Source organism: Mesoplodon mirus, assembly GCF_964341445.2.
Source record: "Mesoplodon mirus genome assembly, chromosome: 15".
Lineage (NCBI taxonomy): Eukaryota > Metazoa > Chordata > Mammalia > Artiodactyla > Ziphiidae > Mesoplodon > Mesoplodon mirus.
The window spans coordinates 68,596,962-68,620,737 of NC_138991.1; the positions used below are offsets into that span (position 1 = coordinate 68,596,962).

At 45.2% G+C, this 23,776-nt stretch overlaps 1 protein-coding gene across 1 annotated transcript in view; it reads left to right on the forward strand.

The window, feature by feature from the left end:
* CFAP61 (cilia and flagella associated protein 61) overlaps positions 1-23,776 on the forward strand; it is a 250,693-nt gene that overhangs the window by 225,254 nt on the left and 1,663 nt on the right. The window contains exon 26 of the mRNA XM_082645893.1: positions 17,657-17,747. Coding sequence (XP_082502019.1) covers positions 17,657-17,747 — 91 coding nt within the window. The remainder of the gene's footprint in view (positions 1-17,656; positions 17,748-23,776) is intronic.

The following is a 23,776-nucleotide window of genomic DNA, read 5'->3' on the forward strand; positions in this document are numbered from 1 at the left end:
GGTTAAACAAATTCTACCATCACCCAAATGAATGTCTGTCCTTCTTCTCAATCCGCTCCTCTCCCCAGCACAGACCACATCATAGAGGCGTGAATGTGTGTGTTTCTCAAATATACTGTACGTATTTTTCTTCATTTTTCTTTTTTTCCATTAATAATACATATTGAACATCTTTCCGTGTTAGTACACATAAGTCTCATTCTTTTTCATGGCTTCTTTATATCCCATAGAATGACTAAATCCCAGTTTACTTAGCTATTTTCTTATTAATGAATATTTAGGTTATTTGCTATTATTTTCTGTTATTGTAAGTAACATTCCCATCTTTATCGGCATTAGTGGAATTTCTGGATTGAAGGGTATGCATATTTACTTTTTGATCAAGACATTAGCTTAGGGACTTCCCTGGTGGTCCAGTGGTTAAGACTCTGCATTCCGATGCAGGGGGTGCGGGTTTGATCCCTGGTCAGGGAGCTAAGATCCCACATGCCTCATGGCCAAAAAACCAAAAAACGTGAAACAGAGGCAATATTGTAACAAATTCAATAAAGTCTTTAAAAATGGTCCACATCAAAAAATCTTTAAAAAAAAAAAGACATTAGCTTAAATTATCCTCAAAAAGGGTTACTCCAATGTATACCCCCCCAATAGCTATGAGAGGGTGTGTTTCTCCCCACCCTCACCAACTCTGATATAGTCCATGTTTTAATTTTTGTCAATCTGCAGGAGGAAGAAAAAGTAAGAGAACTATCTTGTACTTTCAGCTTGCATTTCCTCAAATTCCTTGTTTCTATCCTTTGCCTGTTTTCTATTGATTGCCTTTTTCTTTTTGATTTATATATTTATGATAAAATAGGACTAATAATTCTCATGGTACACATGGCAAATATTTTCCTGTATATTGTTTTTTTTAGTTAATAGACTTTTTTTTTTTTTAAGAGCAGGTCTAAGTTTTCAGAAAAACTGATGGGCAAGGTCAGCATTCCTACATACCCTCCCCTCCACACACACAGTTTTCCCTGCTATTTACGTCTTGAATTCCTGTGGTCTATTTGTTACAATTGATGAACCAATACTGACACTTTATTATTAACTAAAGTCCATAGTTTGTTACAGTTGATTCTTTCTGGTGTACATTCTGTGGGTGTCTTGACAAACATATAATAAGGGGTCCATCATTATTGTGTCACTGCCCTAAAAATCTCCTGTGCTCCACCTGTTCAGCCCTCCCCACCCCATCCCACCCCCACCAAAAAAAAAAAAAAAGAAGAAAAAAGAAAACCCTGGCAACCACTGATCCTTTTACTGCCTCAATAGTTTGGCCTTTTCCAGATGTCATATACTTGGACTCATACAATATGTAGCCCTTCAGGTTAGTTTCCTTCACTTAACAATATCCGTGTAAGTTTCTTCCATGTCTTTTCAGAGCTTGATAGCTCATCCTTTTTATTGATGAATAATATTCTATTGTCTGGATGGACCACAGATTGTTTATCCACTCATCTACTGAAGGACATCTTGGCTGCTTCCAAGTTTGGGCAATTAAGAATAAAGCTGCTGTAAACATTTGTGTGCAGGTTTTTGCCTGGGCATAGGTTTTCAACTCATTGGGGTGTACACCAAGGGGCATGATTTGGGATCCTATGGTAACAATGTTTTTTGCTTTGTAAGAAACTGCCAAACTGTCTTCCAAGGTGGCTGTAGCATTTTGCATTCCCATCAGCAATGAATGAGAGCTCCTGTTGGTCCACATCCTCGCCAGCATTTGGTATCACTGTTTGCGATTTTAGCTATTCTAATAGGTGTGTAGTGCTATCTCATTTTTGTTTTAATTTGCATTTCCCCGATGACAAATGATGTGGAGCATCTTTTTCTATGCTTATTTGCTCTCTATATATCTTCTTTGGTGAGGTGTCTGTTAAGATCTTCTGTCCATCTTTTAATTGCATTGTATGTTCTTTTATTGGTGAGCTTTGAGAGTTCTGGATATTTTGGATATTAGTCCTTTATCACATATGTATTTTGCAAAGATTTTCTCCCAAGTCTGTGACTAGTCTTTTCATTCTCTTATATCATTTGTTTATGATTTTTTTCATATAAATGTTTTAATTTTTACCTAATCACATCTTCTTTAGAGCTTCTGAATTTTGTCTCCTACTTAGGAAAATCTCTTCCAACTGACAGTTATAAAGTATTCTATTTTATTTTTTCACTTTTGTAGCTTTTTTTCACATTGACAGCTTTAATTCATCTGGAATTTTTTTCATGCTTGTGTATAGTTTAACATGAGACTCTAATTTTACTTTTTCTAAGAAACAACTTTCCCAATAACTTTTAAAATAGTCTGTGTTTTTTCTCCTATTTAATTGATATGCTACCAATATCATATACTGAGCTAAATTCTTTCATACAGATGAGTCCATTTCTGGACTTGCTATCCTGTTATTTGCTATCCTGTTAAATGAAATGTTATTTCATTTCTGTTTCTGGATTCTGCCACACTCTTTTAATTACTATCACATTACAGTTTGTTTTGATCTCTTTGATGTGCAGTTTTCTTAGCTATTCTTGTACTTTTCCAAATGAATACCATGTCTAATTTCATTAAAAATTAATTTTGGGATTTTAACTGTGTTTTTGAATTTAATTTTTAGGTTAGTTTGGAACATATTTATAAAATTGAATATTACCATTCATATCTTTGTTTGCTGTCTTCAGTTTGGTTGTTTTCTTCTGATAGGTCTCTTCACAGAGCTTGCACATTTGCTTTTAGATTTATTTTAGTATTGTTTATTGTTTTGTTGCTATTGTAAATGGGATCATTTTATTCTATTACATTCTCTAATTTAAAAAATATTGGTAGATAGGGAAAATATTGGTTTTTGTAAGTTGCTCTAGTCCTGAATTCTTTTTGTTTAAATGTGTTTTAGTAGGTTATCTTCATATTTCTAGGTAGATGATTATCAGCTTAAAATAATGACAGCTTTTCTTCTTTCCTTTCCAATAGCTATACTTCCAATTAATTTTTCTTGTTTTATTGACTTCCCTAGAATAACTGGTATAATATTAAATCATAGTGGAGATAGTTGCCACTATTGTCTTTCTCTTGCCTTTCATGAAAAAGAGACAATGAACAAGTGATTTTTTTTTTAAGAGAAACTAAATCAAGGACTTGGAAGGCTAGTCCAATATTTCATAGATTGGGGTCAAATAACATTGATGTACCTTCTCATTATAAGTTTTATTCCCTCAGAAAAATTAAAGTGTCCCCAGTGAATATAGATATGCTCCATTTTACATAATGATGTGTCTCCAAAATGGTGGTGTGGGCTCTCATCTTGATTTTAGTGGACTCTCCTGTGGCTAAGGTCACGTGTTTATATCTTTGGACTGCCATTATCTTAAACTTTGGGTAAGAAAAACATTTTTAGTTTATGTTATAACCAAGACCTTCCCTAAAGAGGAAATGGGTTAACTCTCCCAGCTTAGGAAGGTAATTTAAGGAAGAAGGGAAATGACCAAATATACTTTATGAGTGAATCACTAAATTTCATCCCAAAATGGAAAGCAGAAGATGCAGGAGCATTTGAATCCCCTGAAGGTCCCTCTTCCCCGGAGTTTCCTACATCTTTCTTCCTGCTGGATGAGATCTCTGTGTAGCATGAGTCTCTGGGCAGTTGCCAGGGGTGAGGTCAGGTCTCCTCTGCCTGGAGAGAGAGCTCACAGTCTTGGGTGGTCCTCCCACCCTACTCCCAGGCACCGCCCGTCTTGCCGGAGGCCATGCTGAAGCCATGTCCATGGTCCAGCTGACACAAGCAGACCCAACTGGTTTCACTGCTTCTTCACTTTGAGAAGTGAGCAAGCCTGTTTTAAAACCTGGGCTTTAAATAGTCACTTGATATTTTAACTTGCTGGATTAAACCTGCTGAATAATCAAAGGCAGTTTGCTTATGTTGATAGAACCCATGTTACAAAACAATATTCCAAATTGCCTGTGTGCCTGAAACAGCTATCTGTTGATGGTGCTCATGAGGCGAAGCAAAGTGACTCTGACCTTGGGCCCCTGAGCTGGCTACGTTCCAGCTCACACACCACTGTGTTTTCCTGGTGGCTGAGTGCCTCAGAACAAGGCACATCTTCACCTGTGGATCCTCAGCACTTGGCATGGTGCTTGGCACATAGGGACAGACATCAGATGGACATGTGACTGTCCATCTGTCTGTCTGTCTGTCTCTGAAGGAGTAAACTACACTCAGCTCATTTCCTCTGCAACACACCCCTCCCAATTAAGATTTTGATGGTCTCCTAATTGCAAACCCAGCATAGTTTTTGATCTATGCTTTTTATTTACTCATTCATTCAATCAACATTTATTAAGCACCTGCTGTGTACTATGTTCTGAAGATACAGTTGAGAATAAGACTGAAAAAAGCCAGCCCTTCTGGATTTTATATTCTAGAGAACGAAGGCAGGCCACAAGCAAGCAAGTAAATATGGAAAAAAGACCATTTCAAATGGTGCTAAAGGCTACGAAACAAAGTCAAAAAGAAAATATGGCAAAGCAGCACTGGGCAGGAGTCGAGGTGTGCGGGGCAGACCGTGAGCCAGTCCTGGACGCTGAGACACAGCCAGGCCTGCAAGATGTGAGGGAGAGGAGTCCAGAGGGAACAGTGGGTGCAGAGGCCCGTGAGTGGGAGAGGTCTTGGTACGTCTGGGGAACAAAAGCTGTAGCGGAGTGAACGAGGGTCAGAGGAGCTACACTGTGTGGATCTCTGGAGGCGGAGGTTTGGGCTGAGATGCTTATTTCCACAAAGGAAGGGCAGTTATCTGCCAAATCGCGCTTTAAAGTTCACCGCAGCTGCCACGGAGAATGGACGGTAGCAGCTATTAGGAGGCTCCTGCTGGTTTCCCAGGTGAGAGACGGGGGGTTGGACCAGATGGATGCAGGGTGAAGCATTTGGATTTGAGATGTGTTTTAGCGGCAGGGTGTGCGAGACATGCTCTAAGCTCTGGCAAAACACCCAACTGCTCACTTGACTCTCAGACTTACCCAGAGAGGACTTGTGGCCCTCCACCTCTGTCGTGGGCACTGCTGGGGCCCACCTCCCCAGCCCTTACTGGTCCAGTGCCCCCATCCTCCCATCCACCCCTCCACCCCCCCACACACACACCCCGGGGTGAATGTGGGCTTATAACTCACAGCTGCCCCCTGGAGGTAATGAGCTGGGAGCCACCTTGCCCGGAGCTTCCAGTCTGCCTGGTCCTGAGGAGCCCATGGCCGGTGACAGGCACGGCCTCCAGAAGGCCCTGCCTCAAGGTCCGGCCAACCCTGTGATGCAGTTCACGCCCAGAGCCCCCCCGGGTCCAGGCATGGGCCAGACTCCAGTTCAGATCCGTTCCCGCTCAGCTCCTAGAGAAAAGGGCCAAGAGGATCCCAATGTTCCCATGTCCAGAGATATGGCTCAGAAAGGAGGAGAGGACGTGGGTTTTGGCAGAAGCTAAGAGGAGGACGTGTTTGCAGAGCGAAGCAGTGGCCACCTGTGTCGTCTCCACGGAGGGGCCGCATCAAGGCCAGAGAGCTGGCTGGTGGGTTTGGCTTTCACAAGAGCTGCTTCAGAGCAGGTGGGGAGGTGGAAATAGCCCAGGAGAGAGTTTATGACCTGAGGAACTGAAGATGCTGCAGAGTCCAATTTGGAGAAGTTTTCTGCAAAGTGGAGAGAGATCCGGGGAATACTTTGCAAGGGGGAAACGGAGTCAGGAGAGGACTTGTTAAAGAGGGGAGGTGGTGAGTCTTGTCTGTAAACAAGTAAAAGATGCAAGAGAGAGAGAGGACAGTGGCAGAGCCGGGACAACTTTCTATCCTAACAGCCACAGGGTCAGGGTCACGGGAGAAAATCAGGTCTCGGGGTGAGAAGACAAGGCAGTGCTTGACCGCTCCTATTTTCTCAATAAAGCATGAGGCAAGGTCATCGGCTGAGAGCAGAGTAAAGCAGAAAGGGGCGTTGGATGTTTGAGAAGGAAAAGTTATCTCAGAGAGCAGAAAAGTGTATTCACTCAGGCAGTGTCTGGATGGCCAGGCAACGCTGCGTGCCCGTTAGAATCTGCGAGGATGAATGGGCATGAGATCCAATTTGGCAGCATGGTCGCATGGGGTTCCTTCCATCTATGTTCTGCTGCTTGGGTGCAGGAGAGAAGTAGGCAGACAACTGGGTTGAATGGGGGGGGTGAGAGGGTGTTTGCAGGGGAGGTTCCTGGAGCTTCACCTCCAGGCAGCCGCTGATGGGAGGCACTCTCTCTTCCTTCCCCGTCTCAGCCTCCTGGGTCCATTCTGAGAAAGTGAAAAATGGTCCCAGAAGCCCGCAGCGAGGCCGTGATACCCAGTGCTCACGGAATGCCGCCGTGATCAGAGCACGCCCCCCCGTGACCCGGTCTGAGACGGGACAGGGAGGGGACACAGCGACGAGAACCCTGTGACACCCCTCTTCTGCAAACACGAGTGACCAGGGATGGCTCTGGCCCTGTGTTAATCCTCCCGCCTCCTGGACAGAAACTATCCTGTCATCAGACTGCCCGCCGCTAACACAGACCTGCCGCCTTTCACCTCTACCCTCTGCAAAACCACCGCCCAAGCCCACACCCTGTTCTAGGACCCTCCCAGCTCCATCTTATCCAGACCCCTGGACTCCCTGCTCCGCTACTGCAGAGCTGCACACTCACTCTGCTTTACCACCTGGGCCCCTGGGTCTGTGCCTGGAGGGGATCCGCGGTTCCCTCCTACCCTCCCAGGCACTCGTGATGCTGCTTTGCTCCAGCTTCTCCCTCCGCTCCCCCACCCCACCAGTCCCCATGAGATACTGGTGTTTCCCCGGCTTCTCATCAATCCTCTTGTCAACTCTTTCTTGTGTCTCCATCATTGCCTCCCATCTGGGACGGCTCCTCAGCCCTTTTCTTTTTTCTTTTTTTTAAAATTTTTATTTATTTATTTATGGCTGTGTTGGGTCTTCGTTTCTGTGCAAGGGCTTTCTCTAGTTGCGGCAAGCGGGGGCCACTCTTCATCGCGGTGCGCGGGCCTCTCACTATCGCGGCCTCTCTTGTTGCGGAGCACAGGCTCCAGACGCGCAGGCTCAGTAATTGTGGCTCACGGGGCTAGCTGCTCCGCGGCATGTGGGATCTTCCCAGACCAGGGCTCGAACCCATGTCCCCTGCATTGGCAGGCAGATTCTCAACCACTGCACCACCAGGGAAGCCCTCCTCAGCCCTTTTCTGTCGGGAGCCTTCACTTGTGAATACGCAGGCCAGGTATTTTGTAGACGTCTGCCCATTGGGGTCTGTCTGACAGTTCCTCGTTATTCGTTTTGGGCTGTGCCTTCTTGGCAGGCACTGCGGGAGCGGTGCTCTCTCCCCCTCTGTGCATCGCGTGCAGATTTGTCCTTCTACTTGCGTTGTTAACTGTGGTCATTTGTAAACTGGAGGATGCAGGCTTCTCTGTGTTTACCTTCATCATCAATTAGTGATACTTTGAGACTATAAATATCCTATTTTCGATCGCCCTTTTTTCCAATTATTTTAGCATTCATAAACAATTCTTGCCTGAAACAACTGTTACTCTGTTGTTTGCCAACGGGTGCTTTTTGTCTAGCTCCAGCATTCACTCCACATTTATTACTTGGCTTTCGACGGTAAGGAAGAGTTGTCCCTTCTCCTCCGTTTATTTATTTATTCACTTATCTATATCAGCATGCATGTATGGATTCTTATAGACATGGTCGTATCCATTCCCCTCATTATTATGCTGTAGGGAAATAAGAACTGGGAATAGGTTAGCTTAATTTTAATACGTGATTTTTAATACGTGATTTTTGGAAACTACAAACCTGAAAGCATAAAAGTGACAAAGAAAGTGAAGGAACAGTTTGTGGTTTGTCATCGTCTCTATAAAAGCTTTATCAGTTAAAAAAACATATTAATTAGAAAAACTGATGTTATGAAAGGCAATTATTTTAAATATGTACTAATCACAATTATTGTAAAAATATATCAAACATGTTGTATATATTCTGTACTAGTGAATGATATTTCTACTAAGCCGTCCTTTAGAATTTAAAGAGCAGTTCATCTAACCAGAGGACTTGTGAGGTAGCAAAATATCTTGCTTTCTGGGGTTTGCTAGCTCCTGTGGCCTCGGTCTCACAAAAGGTAATTCCACTGATTCCTTTGTTCCGCCCCCCCCAAGACTTCTGGGGGGTTATGTGTGCATATATACACTTTTTTTTTCTTTTCCTACGGAAAATAGATAGGAAATGGCCATGGCTGTGAGCATGGCTGAGTGGCTGAGTGGTCTAATGCTAGCCTGTGCTCTCTGCAGCCTAATTAAAGGAAAATGGTTGTGCTTTCTATGAAGAGAGGCACAGAATAGGATGAGGGGGCACAGGAAGGGAAGCTGAGCACTGAGAGCTTGCCTTTCTCCACGGAATTAAACTCTAACCTCGCCCCCTCCTCTGAGTCCTGAATGTATCAAACAAATCAATGTAAATAGCTGGACAACTTCCAGGGCACTAGATTTCTCGTCAAAATTCAATTAATGCGGCCCCTAAGAAACCAGCAACATGCAAGGAAATACCGCAGATGGGCTGAAAGGACAGGTACGTGGAGCTGGATGTCAACTGGTCCCCGGGCTCTGGGCTTAGAGGGCGGCCAGCCAGCTCCCCACTGCAGCCAAAGGTCTGGGCAGGTGATGTCACAACTTCAATGAGAATGGAAAGGTCAACTTAAATAGAAACAAAATTCTTAGCTATATAAAAATCATGCTATTTCTATGAGAAGACTGTTTTGCCCTGGCAAACAGTCAGGCAAAAAAGCAGGTCAGAAGATAATCTTGTCCAGCTGGGTGTTGGTGGGGGGCCTGTGTCCTCACCCCACTAGTTTCCTCTCTGCTTCTGCATACATCCTACCAAGGGCTGGGTTAACCATTGTGACTGATTGGCTCACTCTTCATTATAAACAGGCAAAAAGAGGGAACTCCACGTAAAACACCTTTTATTTAACTTCCATCAGCTCGGACCAAAATAAGCAATCGAGGCCACAGTTTATTTATTCCCACGTAACTCTCCAGTGCACGACAGAACTTCATGAAGGCTTGTCGTGAAGTCCCTCTTACCTTGATCGCAGCTAAAACGAATTGCTACTCTAAAACTGCAGCTACGTGAATTTATGCAGACACCCTGGAGTGGAACAAAAGCAGCCCCCAAGAAGAACTGCAGAATTAGGCCAGAGAAAGACTTTCAATTACATGGCAAACAAAAAGTGTTTATTTTAATCATTTATTTGGTCTCTAACTCACACCAGAAAGGGTCTGAGGCAGCTTATACAACATATATGAAATAGGATCATTGAACAACAGCAGCAGTAATAATAATAGCAAGAAGAAGAAGAACACAATGCACAGGCCCTCCGCCCTGCGCCAGGCACACAGCCAGACCTCCTTCCTGCAGTGTCTCCGAGAATTCTGATAGTCATCCTTTGCAGTAAGGACCATCATTATCCCCATTTTACAGCTATGAAGACTGAGGCTGGGAGGTTAAAGCAACCCAGCTCAAGATTACATAAGCTAACAAGTGGCAGAGCTGGGATAAAAAGACAGGCCATCAGTAAAAGGGCAGCTACGGGCAGGCCAGCAACGTGAAACTGAGCCCAGGTGGAGAGGCTGCGCCCTCCACAGCAAAGGTGCTTCTGCAGTGAACTCGAACACTTAGCTTTGGGTTCCTTCCAGGACAAAGCAAGGAGGGAAATGCGTATCGGTGGCTAGATTTGCAGGGTGCCTGAGAGAAATGTATTCCATTTTCTAAGATGAAGCACGGCTTTTCCTGGGCTAAGTGTCCAGGATTCAGAAAAACAAATGGTCAGCAGACAGATCTTTCAGAGAATCGTGTAGGAATAGCATTTCTGGAAACCAAGACTCCGGAGACAGTCAGGCAGGACTCCAACCTCAGCACGATCTGGGCACCGACACAGACTCAGGACAAATGTGCTCTGGGATTCTGTGTTCTTACAGACTCGTGCTTAAGAGAGAGCACGGCCTCCTGGCACCTCGGCTCGGGGCCGAGGGTGCATCCACTCACAGGCAAATAAATCACACTGATTCCAGTGCATCCAGCAGACAGCAGCCTTCACACTCCAAGCCGCTCAAGACTGTCTCTCCTGGCACCTCTGCAGCCAGGCGGGGGCTCCCAGGGTGCCCAGCCGTAGGCAGTGTCAGCTTCTGGTTCCTGGCACACCAGGGTAACTGGCCAAACACCAGCTCTGCAGAGCCACGAGCTGACCAGCAGTAAGAGAGTGGTTGCTTACAAGCCGGTCAGAAGATGGTGACTTCTGCCAAAGATCAGAATTTTGCTTTTAGCGCCAGGGCATCGAGGCGTTTTTCCTTAGAGCAGTAAACATCCTTTATCTGGTGGTGCCTGTTGTAGATTGTGACAACACTGTAGCTGAATTATATTCAGAGGAGACTTGGTCTTCTGTTATCTAGATCTTGTGCAGGTGACAGTTACAACTGATCTCAAATAACTAGTTGGTTTTGCTTTGAAAATCATTCATCTTACCTTTCTAGATCTGCCTCGAAGCTATAAATGAGCTAGATAGTGATTCTGGCAAACTTGAGTTGGACAGGAAATAGTCACATCAAACTTCCATTTTTGTATTCGGGGTTTTTTGTCACAATGTGTCACGGTGCTGTGTCTGCTTGTGTAATATGTGGCATCCTTGAGTAAACCCACCACCCCAGAAACGTGTAATTTAATTTCCAAGCAAACCTAGGGCTAACTGGAAATGCTTATTTGTTCCTATTCTTATTTTTGAAAACTGTTTTGAAATGCATGAATCCACTTTCTTTTATGGGCAGAATAAAATGACCAGAATGTAACCTCACAGTGGGAACACAAATTGTTCTCTCCTCTCCTCTGCATTTAAGCCAACTCAGGCCAGATGGGGATGTGGAAGACACCAGGGCTTTCCCATGGACTTGGAGGTGACTGTCACATACAGAAAGTAGTGTGTGTGTGTGTGTGTGTGTGTGTGTGTGTGTATTTCCACAAGGCTTACTTTGGGGACAGGTTTAAATCTAGTTAAAGATATGTTCTCATTCTGGGAACTTCAACTAAACACACTCTCCCAATTTATGTAGATTTAACTTTAAGAAAAGATTGTTAAGTAGATGTTGTGGAGTCTATTGGGTATCATGGCAGACAATGTCTGTTCTCTCTTTGCTCTTCAGAATCCTGAGTTATAGGATGTTATTTTGTACCTAAAATAAATGGCAATGATCCCCATACTCCCCTGCAGCCAAGGAAGCCATTTGACCAAACTTGGCCAGTAAGATATAAATAGAAGTACTGTGTGAGATTTCTAGGAGTTGTTCCTAAAATAAAGAATAAGGACCCTCATTTTCCCTTTTTCCATCCAAGAACATATTTATGATGACTGGAGCTCAGCAGCCATTTTGCTCTGTGAGGCCAAGGGCCCTATGGTTAGTGCTATGATCTGATGTCTATGGAACCACCATGCCAATCCTGGACACCCCACCTAGACTTTCTTTTTATGAAAAAAGTACTGCTATGCCTTTTTAAAGCCAGGGTTATTTTGAATTTTTTGGCAAACACTTGCCCGAGAGGGGTGGACATAGAAATGCAGCAACAGAAAGGACGCAGATGTGAGGGCAGCCGCCCCACCCAGCCCTCCGCCCCGCCCCTGGCCCTCCACTCCACCACATCCACCCTTGTGTGTGCACTTTGGGGGTGGGGACCACAGTGCCCAGCAAAGCATCTGCCAGCAAAGAATCAGCAAAGAATCGCCCCCTAGGTCGTCCCCCTCGTTGCCACTTTGCAGCCACTGAGGTCAGCTCTGGCCGACGCCTCAGACAGAGAGGAGGGGAGAGCACGGCGGAGAAGGAGCAAGCATTCGCTGAGGGGTGGGCGGAGGCAGCAGAGAACAGAGGACCAGACCAAAATGGGTGTCGGAGGGAAAGACAGAGGGCTTTGAAAGGCCTCACAGGACCTATTAAGAAGGATGGACAAACAGACAGAGGATGGAAGAAGAAAGGAAGACAGAGCAGCGTATGTGTTTTGGGCACACATCCTGGCCTGGAGAAGGGGACGGGGGCAGGCGGCTTCAGACAACATGTTTACACACCTGCTTCTGTTACCAACCCTTCGAGTCAAGTCCCAGCAAGGGTCCTCCGGCCCCGTGTTACTTGTGCCAATAGAACAAGATGGAGATGGGCTCAGAGCAGAGGAAAGCTTTCTTCTCTGATCACAGAAGGGAGGGGTGCAAGCTCCTGCGCTAGAGCACAGGCTCTCTGGGACAGGCCTTGGACGGGACAGAGGTGGGGATGGGACTGCTTTACAGGGATCTCACCGGCGGGAGGGACGGGGTTCTGGGGGGTGGCGGGGTAGCTGTGCTGCTCCGGCTCCGGGCCCAGAGCTGAGCACAGCCTCTCTGCACACACCCAGCTCAGCTAGGGTGTCGGTTCTATAGCTGGGAACTCTAATCCAGCACGTTAGGTGCCAGGCATCTGCACACAGTCCCCCTCCGGGCAAGTGAAACTAGACTGAGCACAAAAGAAGAGTTAGACCTTATCACCCAGATTCCAGCTCATTTTTCCTGGGTACCCCAGTGGGCTTTGCTGGTGACACCTCCATGTCACCCAAACCGCTTAACCAGGACTGGTGGACACACCACATGCCCACCGTGGCCCCATAGGTGAAGGATGCTGGCCGGGCTGGTGGATGGACCACAAGGGACTGCAGAGGCATCTGTCCATGGAGCTGGTTGCTGCCATAGAACGAGGACCCAACGTGGCCAAATCTGACCTTTTAGAGAAAGGCCGAAAATCCAATTTCCAAATGCTGTTCAGGCCAAAGCAAAGACGTCTCTAGGTCACACCTGGCCCCCAGGGTGTCTGTTTGCAACCTGGATGATGGACGCTGTCGTCTGTCACTTCCTTTCTTCTGCATGTGGAGTGTCCACAGGAGGGCCGAGGCCCCCCAGCCATGCTGCAGCCCAAAGGCTGAGGCTTCCTGCTGGGTGTCACCTACCCCCAGGCCTGGCAGGAGGAGAGTGTCTGTCCTCCACCATGAGTCTGTGGTGCTGTCAGTACAAGAAAGGGCTTGGACCACGAGAACATCATGCTCCCGGGAAGGCCTGTGGGCCCCCCAGCTGCAGTGCCCCCCACCCCCCAGGAGAAAAGGCAACTCTTGGGTGAGTTTCCAGCTTGAATAAACCTCTGTGCAGGTGTGAAGGGCAGCTGGGGACCCTCTGATCAGGTCCAAAAGCAAAAACTGACTATTATCACACTAAGAGAAAATCAGAATGCTTTTCACTAAAAAAAAAAAAAAAAAAAAAAAAGATCTTGGAGGGCAAGGTGTGTTTCTTCTCTGCCACTCTCTGCCTTTTCCAACTGTTGTGTAGTTTAGCATTTCCAGTTGAGCCTTGCTCTTCTGAAACTCTTTCTCCTTCCCTACCTGCTGCTGAAGGGCCCTGGCCTTCGGCTTGAGATCCAGGACCTGAAAGAATGGTATTTATCCACCTGTCTTTCCCCTTAGACACGTCCTGCTTCTCCCGTGGCTGGCGAGTACAGCCTTACCGGCGTGTCTTGTCCATTTGCTTTTCTCAGCATCCGGCGTGGCCAGTGGCGGAGCTGGTTACCACATCCCTACCCTGTTTGTGTGATGGTGTCGGTCAACTAGGCCGAATGACCAGACGAGGGTGAGCTCTGGAGAAGTCTGATCGATTCCTTAATGACTGCACCACATCGACCAGAATGGTTAATTCACTTCCACAAGTTGACATTTCTTGGGCCTTCTGAGAGCAGTGTATCATTTGCAAAAGTCACGGAGAATCTAAGTCCCCCCAGATAAACCAGGCCAGCCATGGCAAAATGAACAGAGACAGTCACGTCTTCTGTTTGGGTCCTGGAGCGTTTGTGTAAGCTTTTTCTCATGGCTGTTTAGAAATGAATTTCATGATGCGAACACCCAAGTCTACACAGGCACTTAGAAACCACACGCAGCCGTGCTCTTACCAGACAGTGTCTCCTGAAGATTGCGGGGCCACCAACTATGGAGGTCTTCCATTTTGAATGTAAACTTGGAAAGAAGTTATTGTTTTCTATTTTTTAAATTCACAGTGTTCACGGAAATATACATTTCCCCAAAGCTCAGCACGAATGCCAGCTATCCATAGCACCCAGGGCCGTTAATGCAGACCTGCCCCCCACCCCACCAGCCTTGGCAAGGATTCCAGAAGCCCCTCTCCTTTCTATGGAGAAGGAAAGAAACTAAAGCACAGGAGCCATTCAGTTTGGGGGAAAAACTAGACCTAAAGCTTTTCCTAAAGTAAAACTTCTTTCTAACATTATATCAAAAGGAGATGATCTTCACTTGACTAAATGTTCTCATCCATTGCAAAATGAGTTCTGTTAAATTCAGAGCTCTTCCAATTTTAAGAATGAAGGCTGCCATGTTTCCAGAATGATTTCAAGGAGGCCCACAGGGGTCCATGCCACTCCAAACCCCCTCTTGCCCACCCTAAACGGGATCACCGCACCAGCACAGAAGCTCTCCACAGAGCGGGGGAGAAGCAGGCCCAGGTATCCTCACCGGCTCCTCCAGTCTCCTGAGAACCAGCCTGTGCTGGACGCCGTGGGGATGGCTGTCCCCAGACGAATCCTGGGAATGTGCACAGCCAAAAGTTTTCAGAGATTGTGAGCTTCTGGACAAGAATCCCCAAACACTTGACCCCAGGAGGCAGTGGTGGGAGAGTGGAAGCAATGAAACTTCAGGTCCCCTGAATTACTGTCTGCAAACAGCTTGACAGGCTGTGATGAGAATGGCAGGCGTCGAATTCCAGGTGAGAGGCCGTGAGTCCAAAGCAGCAGAAGATAGAATCTGCAGGAACCTCGCTTCCTCTTTGACACCCCAGGCCCTGTGCAGACGGGCATAGCAGATACATTTTCAGAGGATTAAGGCTTCTCCAGCCATCTGTACTCAGCCTCCTGAGTGGAGGCGATGGGAATGTGGGCACAGACGATGGGCCAGGGCCCAGGGTGGGCTGCACTCATTCTAAGAGAAGTGGGTTTCCCCAGAGCCCCCTGTTGGAAGCACACGATGCAGCGTCACTGGTGGTAACACAGAGGCCCGGACTGTGAAGGTGCTGGGTGGGGAAGACGTCTGAACAGCACCTGGGTAGTTGGAACAGGGCCGTGCTGGCGCCAGGAAAGCAGAGACAGAAGCTATGCCGCCTAGAAGGCCGTGACTGTAGACCCCGAAACCAAGAGGGTGGAAACTCCTGATGCTGCCGTGGAAACACACACGGGAGGACTGGGCATCTGAGCAGTGCAGGAAAGATGGCGACAAACATAAAAGCGCCCACTGGTCTCTAACTCAGGCATTTTAGTGGTTTCAAGATTTGCAAGTCCACAATTCCCTGAAGCTTTTCTAGAAGCTGCTGAGACCTAAGAGGCAGGGACCATCCTAGCACAGCTATGCTTGAGTGTCTGGGCTTAGGCATTACTGATGCTTTGGTCCAAGAAGCTACCGTCTGAGGAGATGTGTCAAAACATCACCCCGCTGAGTGGATGCCTCCCAAGGTGGTCGGCTCCACGTCAGTGCCTTTGCTCCAGGAATTAGATGGGTATTAGATGTCAGCCTGGGTTTGTGGGGGCCCAGAACCCCAGCCAGAACCCCCATCAACTCCATTCATTCAGGATTCAGCAGCCTTGAGTCACTCACAGCTCTGACAGGTTTCCACAAGTGCCCCCCAGATCCCCTCTGCCCTCCCTCCGGGCCTCAAGGCTCAGGCAGACCACCCTTCAAGCCTGGGCTCACCCACGGCTCTCCCCCTGTTCCCGTGAGGCTCGCTCTTTGGTACCACTGCCCATCTTGGGGCACTTTGCAGTGTTTTATCACCTATTTATTTAGCAGAACTTTATTCTATACTAACGAAAGACCAATCAGGGCCAGGCAGTATGGAGTGTATACCATGCTGTGTGCAGTTCACGCGTTCATTATTCCTTCCTTGGTTCAATGAACATCTATAGGACGCCTGTTGCACACAGGTGCTGAGCTAGACAGCCGTGGAGCTATTACACAGCACGTGTGAGTGCACTCCTGCCTCCAGGATCATCCTTCCTGCCCATCACCTTCCTAAGCTCAACCCCTACCATCCCCCACCCCGCTTATCTCTACTGTGCCTCCTTGAGGGCCAGGCACATTCCTGCCTCTGGGCCTTTGCACCTGCTGTCCCCGGAAGGCTCTTTCCCCAGAGCCCCACGTGGCTCACTCTCTCCCATCTCTGTCCCTCGGGCTTTACTCACTAAGTCACTGTCTTAGGGGAGAGCCTTGCTCTGTGTCTCCCGTCCTCGCTTGATTTATGTTTCCTCCTAAGCAGTTCTCATTCGCATACTGAACATGGACCTATTTATCGCTTGGATATAAGCTCCACGGTGGCAGGGATGTTTGTCTGTGTTGGTCCCTGCTGTTTCCCCAGTACCCGGAACAGTGCTGGTCACAGAATGGGTATGGAACCCACATTAGTGGAATTAATAGTTGGATGAAAATATGACCTGAACAACAAAGTAGGTAGTTAAGGATGAAATTAGGTCATATTCTGGTCAGGCGAACAGGTGATAGGTACTGAGCGGTGTGGCTGAGTGCCAGGTTGATTGTACGCATGCTTGTCACTGCCCTGGTCCTTTAATGCCTCGGTGTCCCTGGGGCTTGTTACCTCCTTCCCAAGAATTAACTTGTCTTGGAAAACAGAAGGTGCTCATCTGCACGTGGGCACCGGTTTTTCTTCCCCTGGACACACACGTGACATCCACTAACAGTCCCAGGAACGACAAACTCACATCCAGAGGAGCTCACATCACCCACGTGTCTCTAACCATGAAGGAGTGAAGTTTCCTGTTCCGAGACACTGAGCATTAAGACAAAGTAAGAGTTAAAATACCAGTAAATGTTCCTGGTTCTTCCAAGAATGCATCAGATATTCAGCAATCCCCTGTAGATAAAGGATGGCCATACTGTCTTCCACATAGGAAAGCATGTGTTCAGACAGTTTTCAGGGCAAAGTTAGCAAATAGGGCCACCAACAGAACTGCTCTGTGAAGAAAGATTCAATTAGGCGTCCGTGCAGTTGCACGAAGGCCGTGTTGCAACACCGAGGTGGCCTGTTTTTCTGGTCATTATTAATCCAGAAACCTTAATGACAAACAACATTTGTGTTATTGTCTCCCCAAATTTAATTTGTTTATGCAGCAGTTCAGTTAATCCTGCAATCTGTTTTTCTCAAACGAGGGCAGATAATGGAGACACCCGTTCTTTACAAGTCTTCAGGCTTTTAAATTCTGATAAAATCAGGGTTCTTCACTGGGTCTTGCCCCAGCTCTGAATTAAACCACTTTAAATGTAATTATGGAAGCTGGCCTTACATCAGGGACATCCATTTACAAAATTGATTGGCCATGCTGTTCCACGAGCCATTTCATGAGCAAACGATTGCAAAAGGGCCAGAACCGTAATTTATAAAGGCAAAAAAGCAGGTAAATACTTTATTAGTGGTAATGAGAAAGTTTCCAACTAACTGAATCTTTTTCTTCCCTCACCAGCTACTTCACGGAGCCGTGGTGCATGGCCCTCTTTCACGATCGTTTTATTGATCTCCGGAAAGAGTTACGCCAGATCTTATCCTCCAAGGAGGTAAGGGTGATTAACGGATATGTAGGTTATTCCTTGCAAATTAGAAGCAGTTACAGTTGTTGATCATTTAGACTTTTCCCTACATTCCCACTTTACGGTTTCACTTTGAAAATCAACTGTCCCTCACAGAAACAAACTACGGAGTAGGTAAACATAGATGGTGATATTTCAGGGAATGTGAGTTGTTCAAATCTTTTATGCGGGGCACGTTTGTTTTCCCCTTTGACAAGTACCTGTACTTTCATTATCCGCTGACAGTGAGGGCTGAAAGCACAGTGTGGGTGGTATCTCCTTGCCCTCGAGCATGAAGGCTGCGTTCCTATAGTTTCTGTCCGCATTTGCCAGCTGTTCGCTAACCATTCGTGTGCGCGTGTTGTTCCAAAGGTGTCCGGGGACTCAACAGGTGTCCAAATGCACTCCTTTTATAACCGAAGCTTCTTTCTCCAAGCAGTGTAGGATTAACTGGAAGTGAGGCTGTACACCCCACAGGCTCCGTACTCGGCAGGAAATTTGACTCTGCCATGTACGTAGTAAAATATTTGTGAAACTTTATTTTTTTCAACACCTAGAGTCCTTACCAGAGTTGCTGGGAGTTTACGTCTTTGGTCAAACGTGCATTCTAGACTCCTCTTCGATTCACTCGGACGAGGGCTGGGGCTCAGCTGAGCTTCCGCCTCGTCCGACTGTCTAGACGGGCAGGTTCTGCGTCTCTGTGTCGCCTCCTCGTGGGTCCCCGGGGTGTGGGCTGCCACACCGGATGCACAGATGCAGCCCAGGTCCCCAGGCCCCTCGTTCTAGCCGCTGCACGCCCCACCTCACCGAACCACACAGGGACCCTCCGAGGTGGGTGGAGGCACTGTTGTCACCGCCTCCACTTCACCCATGAGGAAGCTGAAGCCGAGAGACTTCACGCAATTCAAGGGTCTCCCGCTCCAAAGCCAGGGTTGTCAGCCCTGGACCCCAGTGGTGGCGTGGTACCCTCTCCCCATTGCCCCGCCCCTGTTCAGTTTCATCCCTGGGGGTCCAAGCTGGGAAACTGACGTAATTTTACTAATCTGAAGTAGATTCAGATTGGGAAACATAGGTTTAAAGTTTAAAATTTTAAATGCAGTTCTCTTTGGTGCCCACAAAGATAGGAACCAGGCGGGGAAACGTACCCAAGGGAAGCAGAGAGGCCGACAGCTAAAGGCCCAGGTCAGCCACGGCGAGTCATTCAAATTGGAAATGAGAACAGTAATGAGGTAGAGAGAGAGATTTAGGATGTTACAGGTCAGCTGGGTGCCTGCACTTCATTCGGGGCTGTGAGGAAGTCGGTCCACATTAAAACATGGCCCCGAGCTGGAAGCCTGGTGCTTACTGAGCTTTGCTCAGCTCCCTCCCTCCTTCCCTCCCAAAACAACCTGCAGCTCACCGCTGCCCCATAAGAAGGAGTCATCAGTCTTTTGCACAGAGCCAAGCGGTTTTTGGTGTCAAGTTTAAAAGGGAAACTTTCCCTTCGTTTTCCCAAGCACACATCCTCAAACGCAATGGTGGCTGCTTCTCATGGCACCCACTGAGACTCCCGAAACCTTTTAGGCAGGAGAACATGTTTGCCGTGGGTCAGTCTGCAGTGCCTAAACTCGGCCTAGCAGTGGGCCCTGGCAGGAGAGCAAGGAGACTGTAAGTGGCCTTTGCAGAAGATGCTCTAAGGCTTCCCCAACCATCCTCGTGGGTTCTCTACATTTCCAAAAAGGGGAACCTCTGCAAGAAGAGCCTCCACTGGGGGACTGTTCTGACATCTGTCAAGTGCAAAGGCCACAGGAGGTGTTGGGGCCTATAGTGGTGTCTGCCTGTAGCTCAGATACACATGGAACAGGGACTCAGAGAGCTGGGGTTGGAGAAAGGGAGGGTTTGTGTGCGAGCACTGGGCACAGAAGAACGGCCCCAAGGAAGTGCCGGCCACCAAAAGCCAGGGTGACTGTGACAGGTATGGTGGAGACAGGCCAACAGTGGAAGTGGTAGTCATACAAACAGACATGCAGGAATTTCACTGAGGAGTCTGGTAATAGGAAAACAAAGCAGATAGCCTTCACTACAAAATAACAGTAATTCCTTTTATCAAATATTAGATGATATAACCCACTTAATTCCACTTTCTACCTTGTCTTCAGGGAAGTACAGAAGTTCAATCCCATTAACTATGATGTCCTAACACTCAGTTTATCAATTTTCCCCTCCCTCCACATGTGGAGAAAGAAATAAATGACTATTATCTAGGACTTTTATAAGTCATATGTAGATTTTAAATGTGTATATGATTTATTTTGAAAACAAGATCATTATAAGACATCTCAAATCCTTTTGTGGAAGTCAAAAGGGGAATGGCTTGTAAACCCTCTGGTCATGCATCTAGCCAAAGAGTCACTGACCAAGGTGAAATTCTCTATAGTCAAAATCATCCTTCAGAAAGATGGATATTGATAGAGTTGGGAAAAAATAGTTTGAAAATAATAGAGACTTTAATATCTCACTTTCAGTAATGGATAGAACCAGGTAGAAGATTAACAAGAAAATAGAGGACTTGAATAGCACTATAAACCAACCAGACCTAACAGATTTATACAGAGCATTCGACCCGACAACAGCAGGATGCATGGTCTTCTCAAGTGCATGTGGAACATTCTCCAGGACAGGCCGCCAAACACGTGTCAACAAATTTTAAAAGACTTAAACCATACAAAGTATATTCTCCAACCACAATGAAATGAGACTAGAAATCAACTAGAAAGTGAACAACAGATTCTTAAGCAACTTCTTTGGTTTCAAAGAAGAAACCAAATGGGGTGTTAGAAGTACTTAGAGACAAATGAAAATGAAAACACAACCGACCAAAATTTATGGGATGCAAAGAGAAAACAGTTTTCAGAGGGAAATTTATAGCTGTAAATGCTTACATTTAAAAAACAGGAAGGCCCTCAAATCCATAACTTAATTCTACTTCTTAAGGAACTAGAAAAAAGAAAACCAAACTAAACCCATGCTAGCAGAAGGAAGGACATAATAAACATTAGAGTGGAGATAAATGAAATAAAGAATTTTTAAAAACAGAGAAAACTGATGAAACCAAAAGCTGGTTCTTTTAAAAGATCAACAAAATAAACCTTTAGCTAGATTAATCAAGAAAAAAAAGACTCAAATCCCTAATGAAATGAAAATGGGGACATTTACCAACCTTAAATAATAAAGGTTTAAAAGAGAATATTATGAACAATTGTATGCCAACCAAACAGATAACCTAGATGAATCAGAGAAATTCCTAGATACACACAAACTACAAAAACTGACTCAAGAAGAAATAGAAAACCTCAAGAGACCTATAGAACAAGTAAAGGTATTGAATCAGTCATCTAAAACCTCCCAACAAAGAGAATCCCAAGACGGATGGTTTCACTGCTGAATTCTACCAGACATTTGAATAAGAATTAACACTGATCCTTCTCAAACTCCTCAGACAAATAGGAGAGGAAGGAACACTTCCTAGCCCATTCTATGAGGCCAGCATTACCCTGATACCAGAGCCAGACAAAGACATCAAAAGAAAAATACAGAACAATATCCCTTATGAAGTTATGATCCAAAAATCTTCAGCAGAATACTAGCAAACTAAATCCAATAGCACATTAAAAGGATTATACACCACGACCAAGACTTACGCCAGGAATGTAAGAGTGGTTCAACATATGAAAATTAATCCACGTAATACACCACATTAATAAAATGAAGGAGGGGGGGAGGTGTTATAATCTCAATTGATGCAGAAAAAGCATTTGACTAAATCACACACGCTTTCATAGTAAAAACACTAAAAAGCCAGGAACAGAAGGAAACTGACCCAACCTGATAAAGAGTATTTATGAAAAGCCCTCAGCTAACATCACACTCAATAGTGAAGGACGGAAAGTTTTACCCCAGAGATCTGGAACTAGACAAGAATGCCTGCTTTCACCACTTACATTCAATATTGTACTGGAAGGTCTAGCCACAGCAATTAGGCAGGAAAAAGAAATAAAAGGCATCCACGTTTGAAAGGAAAACTATCTCTATTCTCAAAGGACATGATCTTATATAAAGAAAACTTTAAAGAATCACAAAAGAATATTAGAGCTAATAGATGGATTTGGCAAAGTCACAGGATATAAGATCAACATACAATTATCAGTTGTCTACATTAGCAATCAATAATCCAAAATGAAATTAAGAAAACAATTCCATTTACAATAGCATCAAAAATATTAAAATACTTGGGAATAAATTTAAGCAAGGAGGTACAAGACTTGTACACTGCAAACCACAAAACATTTCTGAAAGAAATTAAAGAAGACCTTAATAATGAAAATACATCTGTGTTCATGGATTTGAATATTTAATATTGTCAGGATAACGTAAATGGGAAAAGAATCTGAAAAAGAATAGATATATGTATATGTATAACAATCACTTTGCTGTATACTGAAACTAACACAACATTGTAAATCAACTATACTCCAATATAAAATAAAAATTTTAAAAACCAAAGTGCCAAGTTTTCAACTAAAAAAAAATATTATTAAGATAGGAATACTATACAAAGCAATCTACAGGTTCAATGCAATCCTATAAAAATCCCCATGGTTTTTTTTTTAGAAATGGAAAAGCCAATCCTAAAGTTCAGATGAAAATACAAGCTAAAACAATTTGAGAAATTTTTTAAAAAGTTGAAGGATACACACTTTGCAATTTCAAAACTTAATACAAATCAAGAGTAACCAAGACAGTACGGTACTTGCATAAGGATAGACATATAGATCAATGGAGTAAAATTAAGAGCCAAAGTAAACCCATTTATATGAAAAGATGTTAACATCATTAATCATTAGGGAAATGCAAACCAGGGCCACAATGAGATACCACTTCACGCCCACTGGGATGGCTATAGTTAAAAAAAAAAAAAAGAGGAAATAATGATTGTTGGCAAAGATGTGGAGAAATTGGAACTCACACATTGCTAGTGGGAATGTAAAATTATTATGCAGTTGCTGTGAAAAAAATGGTTTGATGGCTCCTAAAAACTTACAAACAGAATTACTATATGACCTAGCCATTGCACTCCTAGGTATATACCCAAAGGAATTGAAAATCAGTGTCCAAACGAATACTTGTATATGAACGTTCATAGCAGCACTATTCAGAATTACAAGATGGAAGAAAGAACCCAAATGTCCATCAAGGGACAGGTGGATCAACAAATGTGGTCTATCCACACTATGGAACGTTATTCTGCCATAAAAGAAATGAAGTGCTGATACAGTCTAGAAAGTGGATGAACCTCAAAGCACTGAGTTAACTGAAAGAAGCCAGACACAAAAGGTCATGTGTCATCTGTGGCATTGTGAGGTGAGCTGCTCACAGATGAGCATGTTGGGAGGGGGGGTGGTCACCCTGGGTGGGGGTGGTCACAGTGTCGGGGGGAGGTGATCACACTGAGAAAAGGTCACACCAGGAGAGGCGAATGTACAAAAATGAGTTTACGATCTAGAGCAGTATTTGTGTTCCATAAATTTAAAAGCTCCATTGTGTGACTTTACACCATTTACCCTGATGTTAGAACAGCATCATGCAACATGAGCCCCAAATCTTCTCTAATTTTTGTATATTCACTGCTTATGTCTGATACATTTTTTCCTGAAAAATTAAGGGAGAAAGAATCAATCTCAGATATACTGCATATGTGCTTGGGCACTCAAATGTTTCAGTGCCTCTAATATTTAGTTCTGGGCATCCCTTGCCATTTTCTCTCTCACCGTCTTTGTTGAGCCGATTTGGAGTCCTGGCCCCCCACTGACTGTACTTCCAAGTGATGTGTGTATAATCTGCCACACCTGGCAGTGTCTCACTTACATAACCAAGTGATAATTACCTTATGTCTCCATATAGTTTGAACCTAGTTTTCTAAGTTCTTACTATTAATAAATTAATGATCCAGTAGAACTCTGCAAGTTATCCGCTTTTTT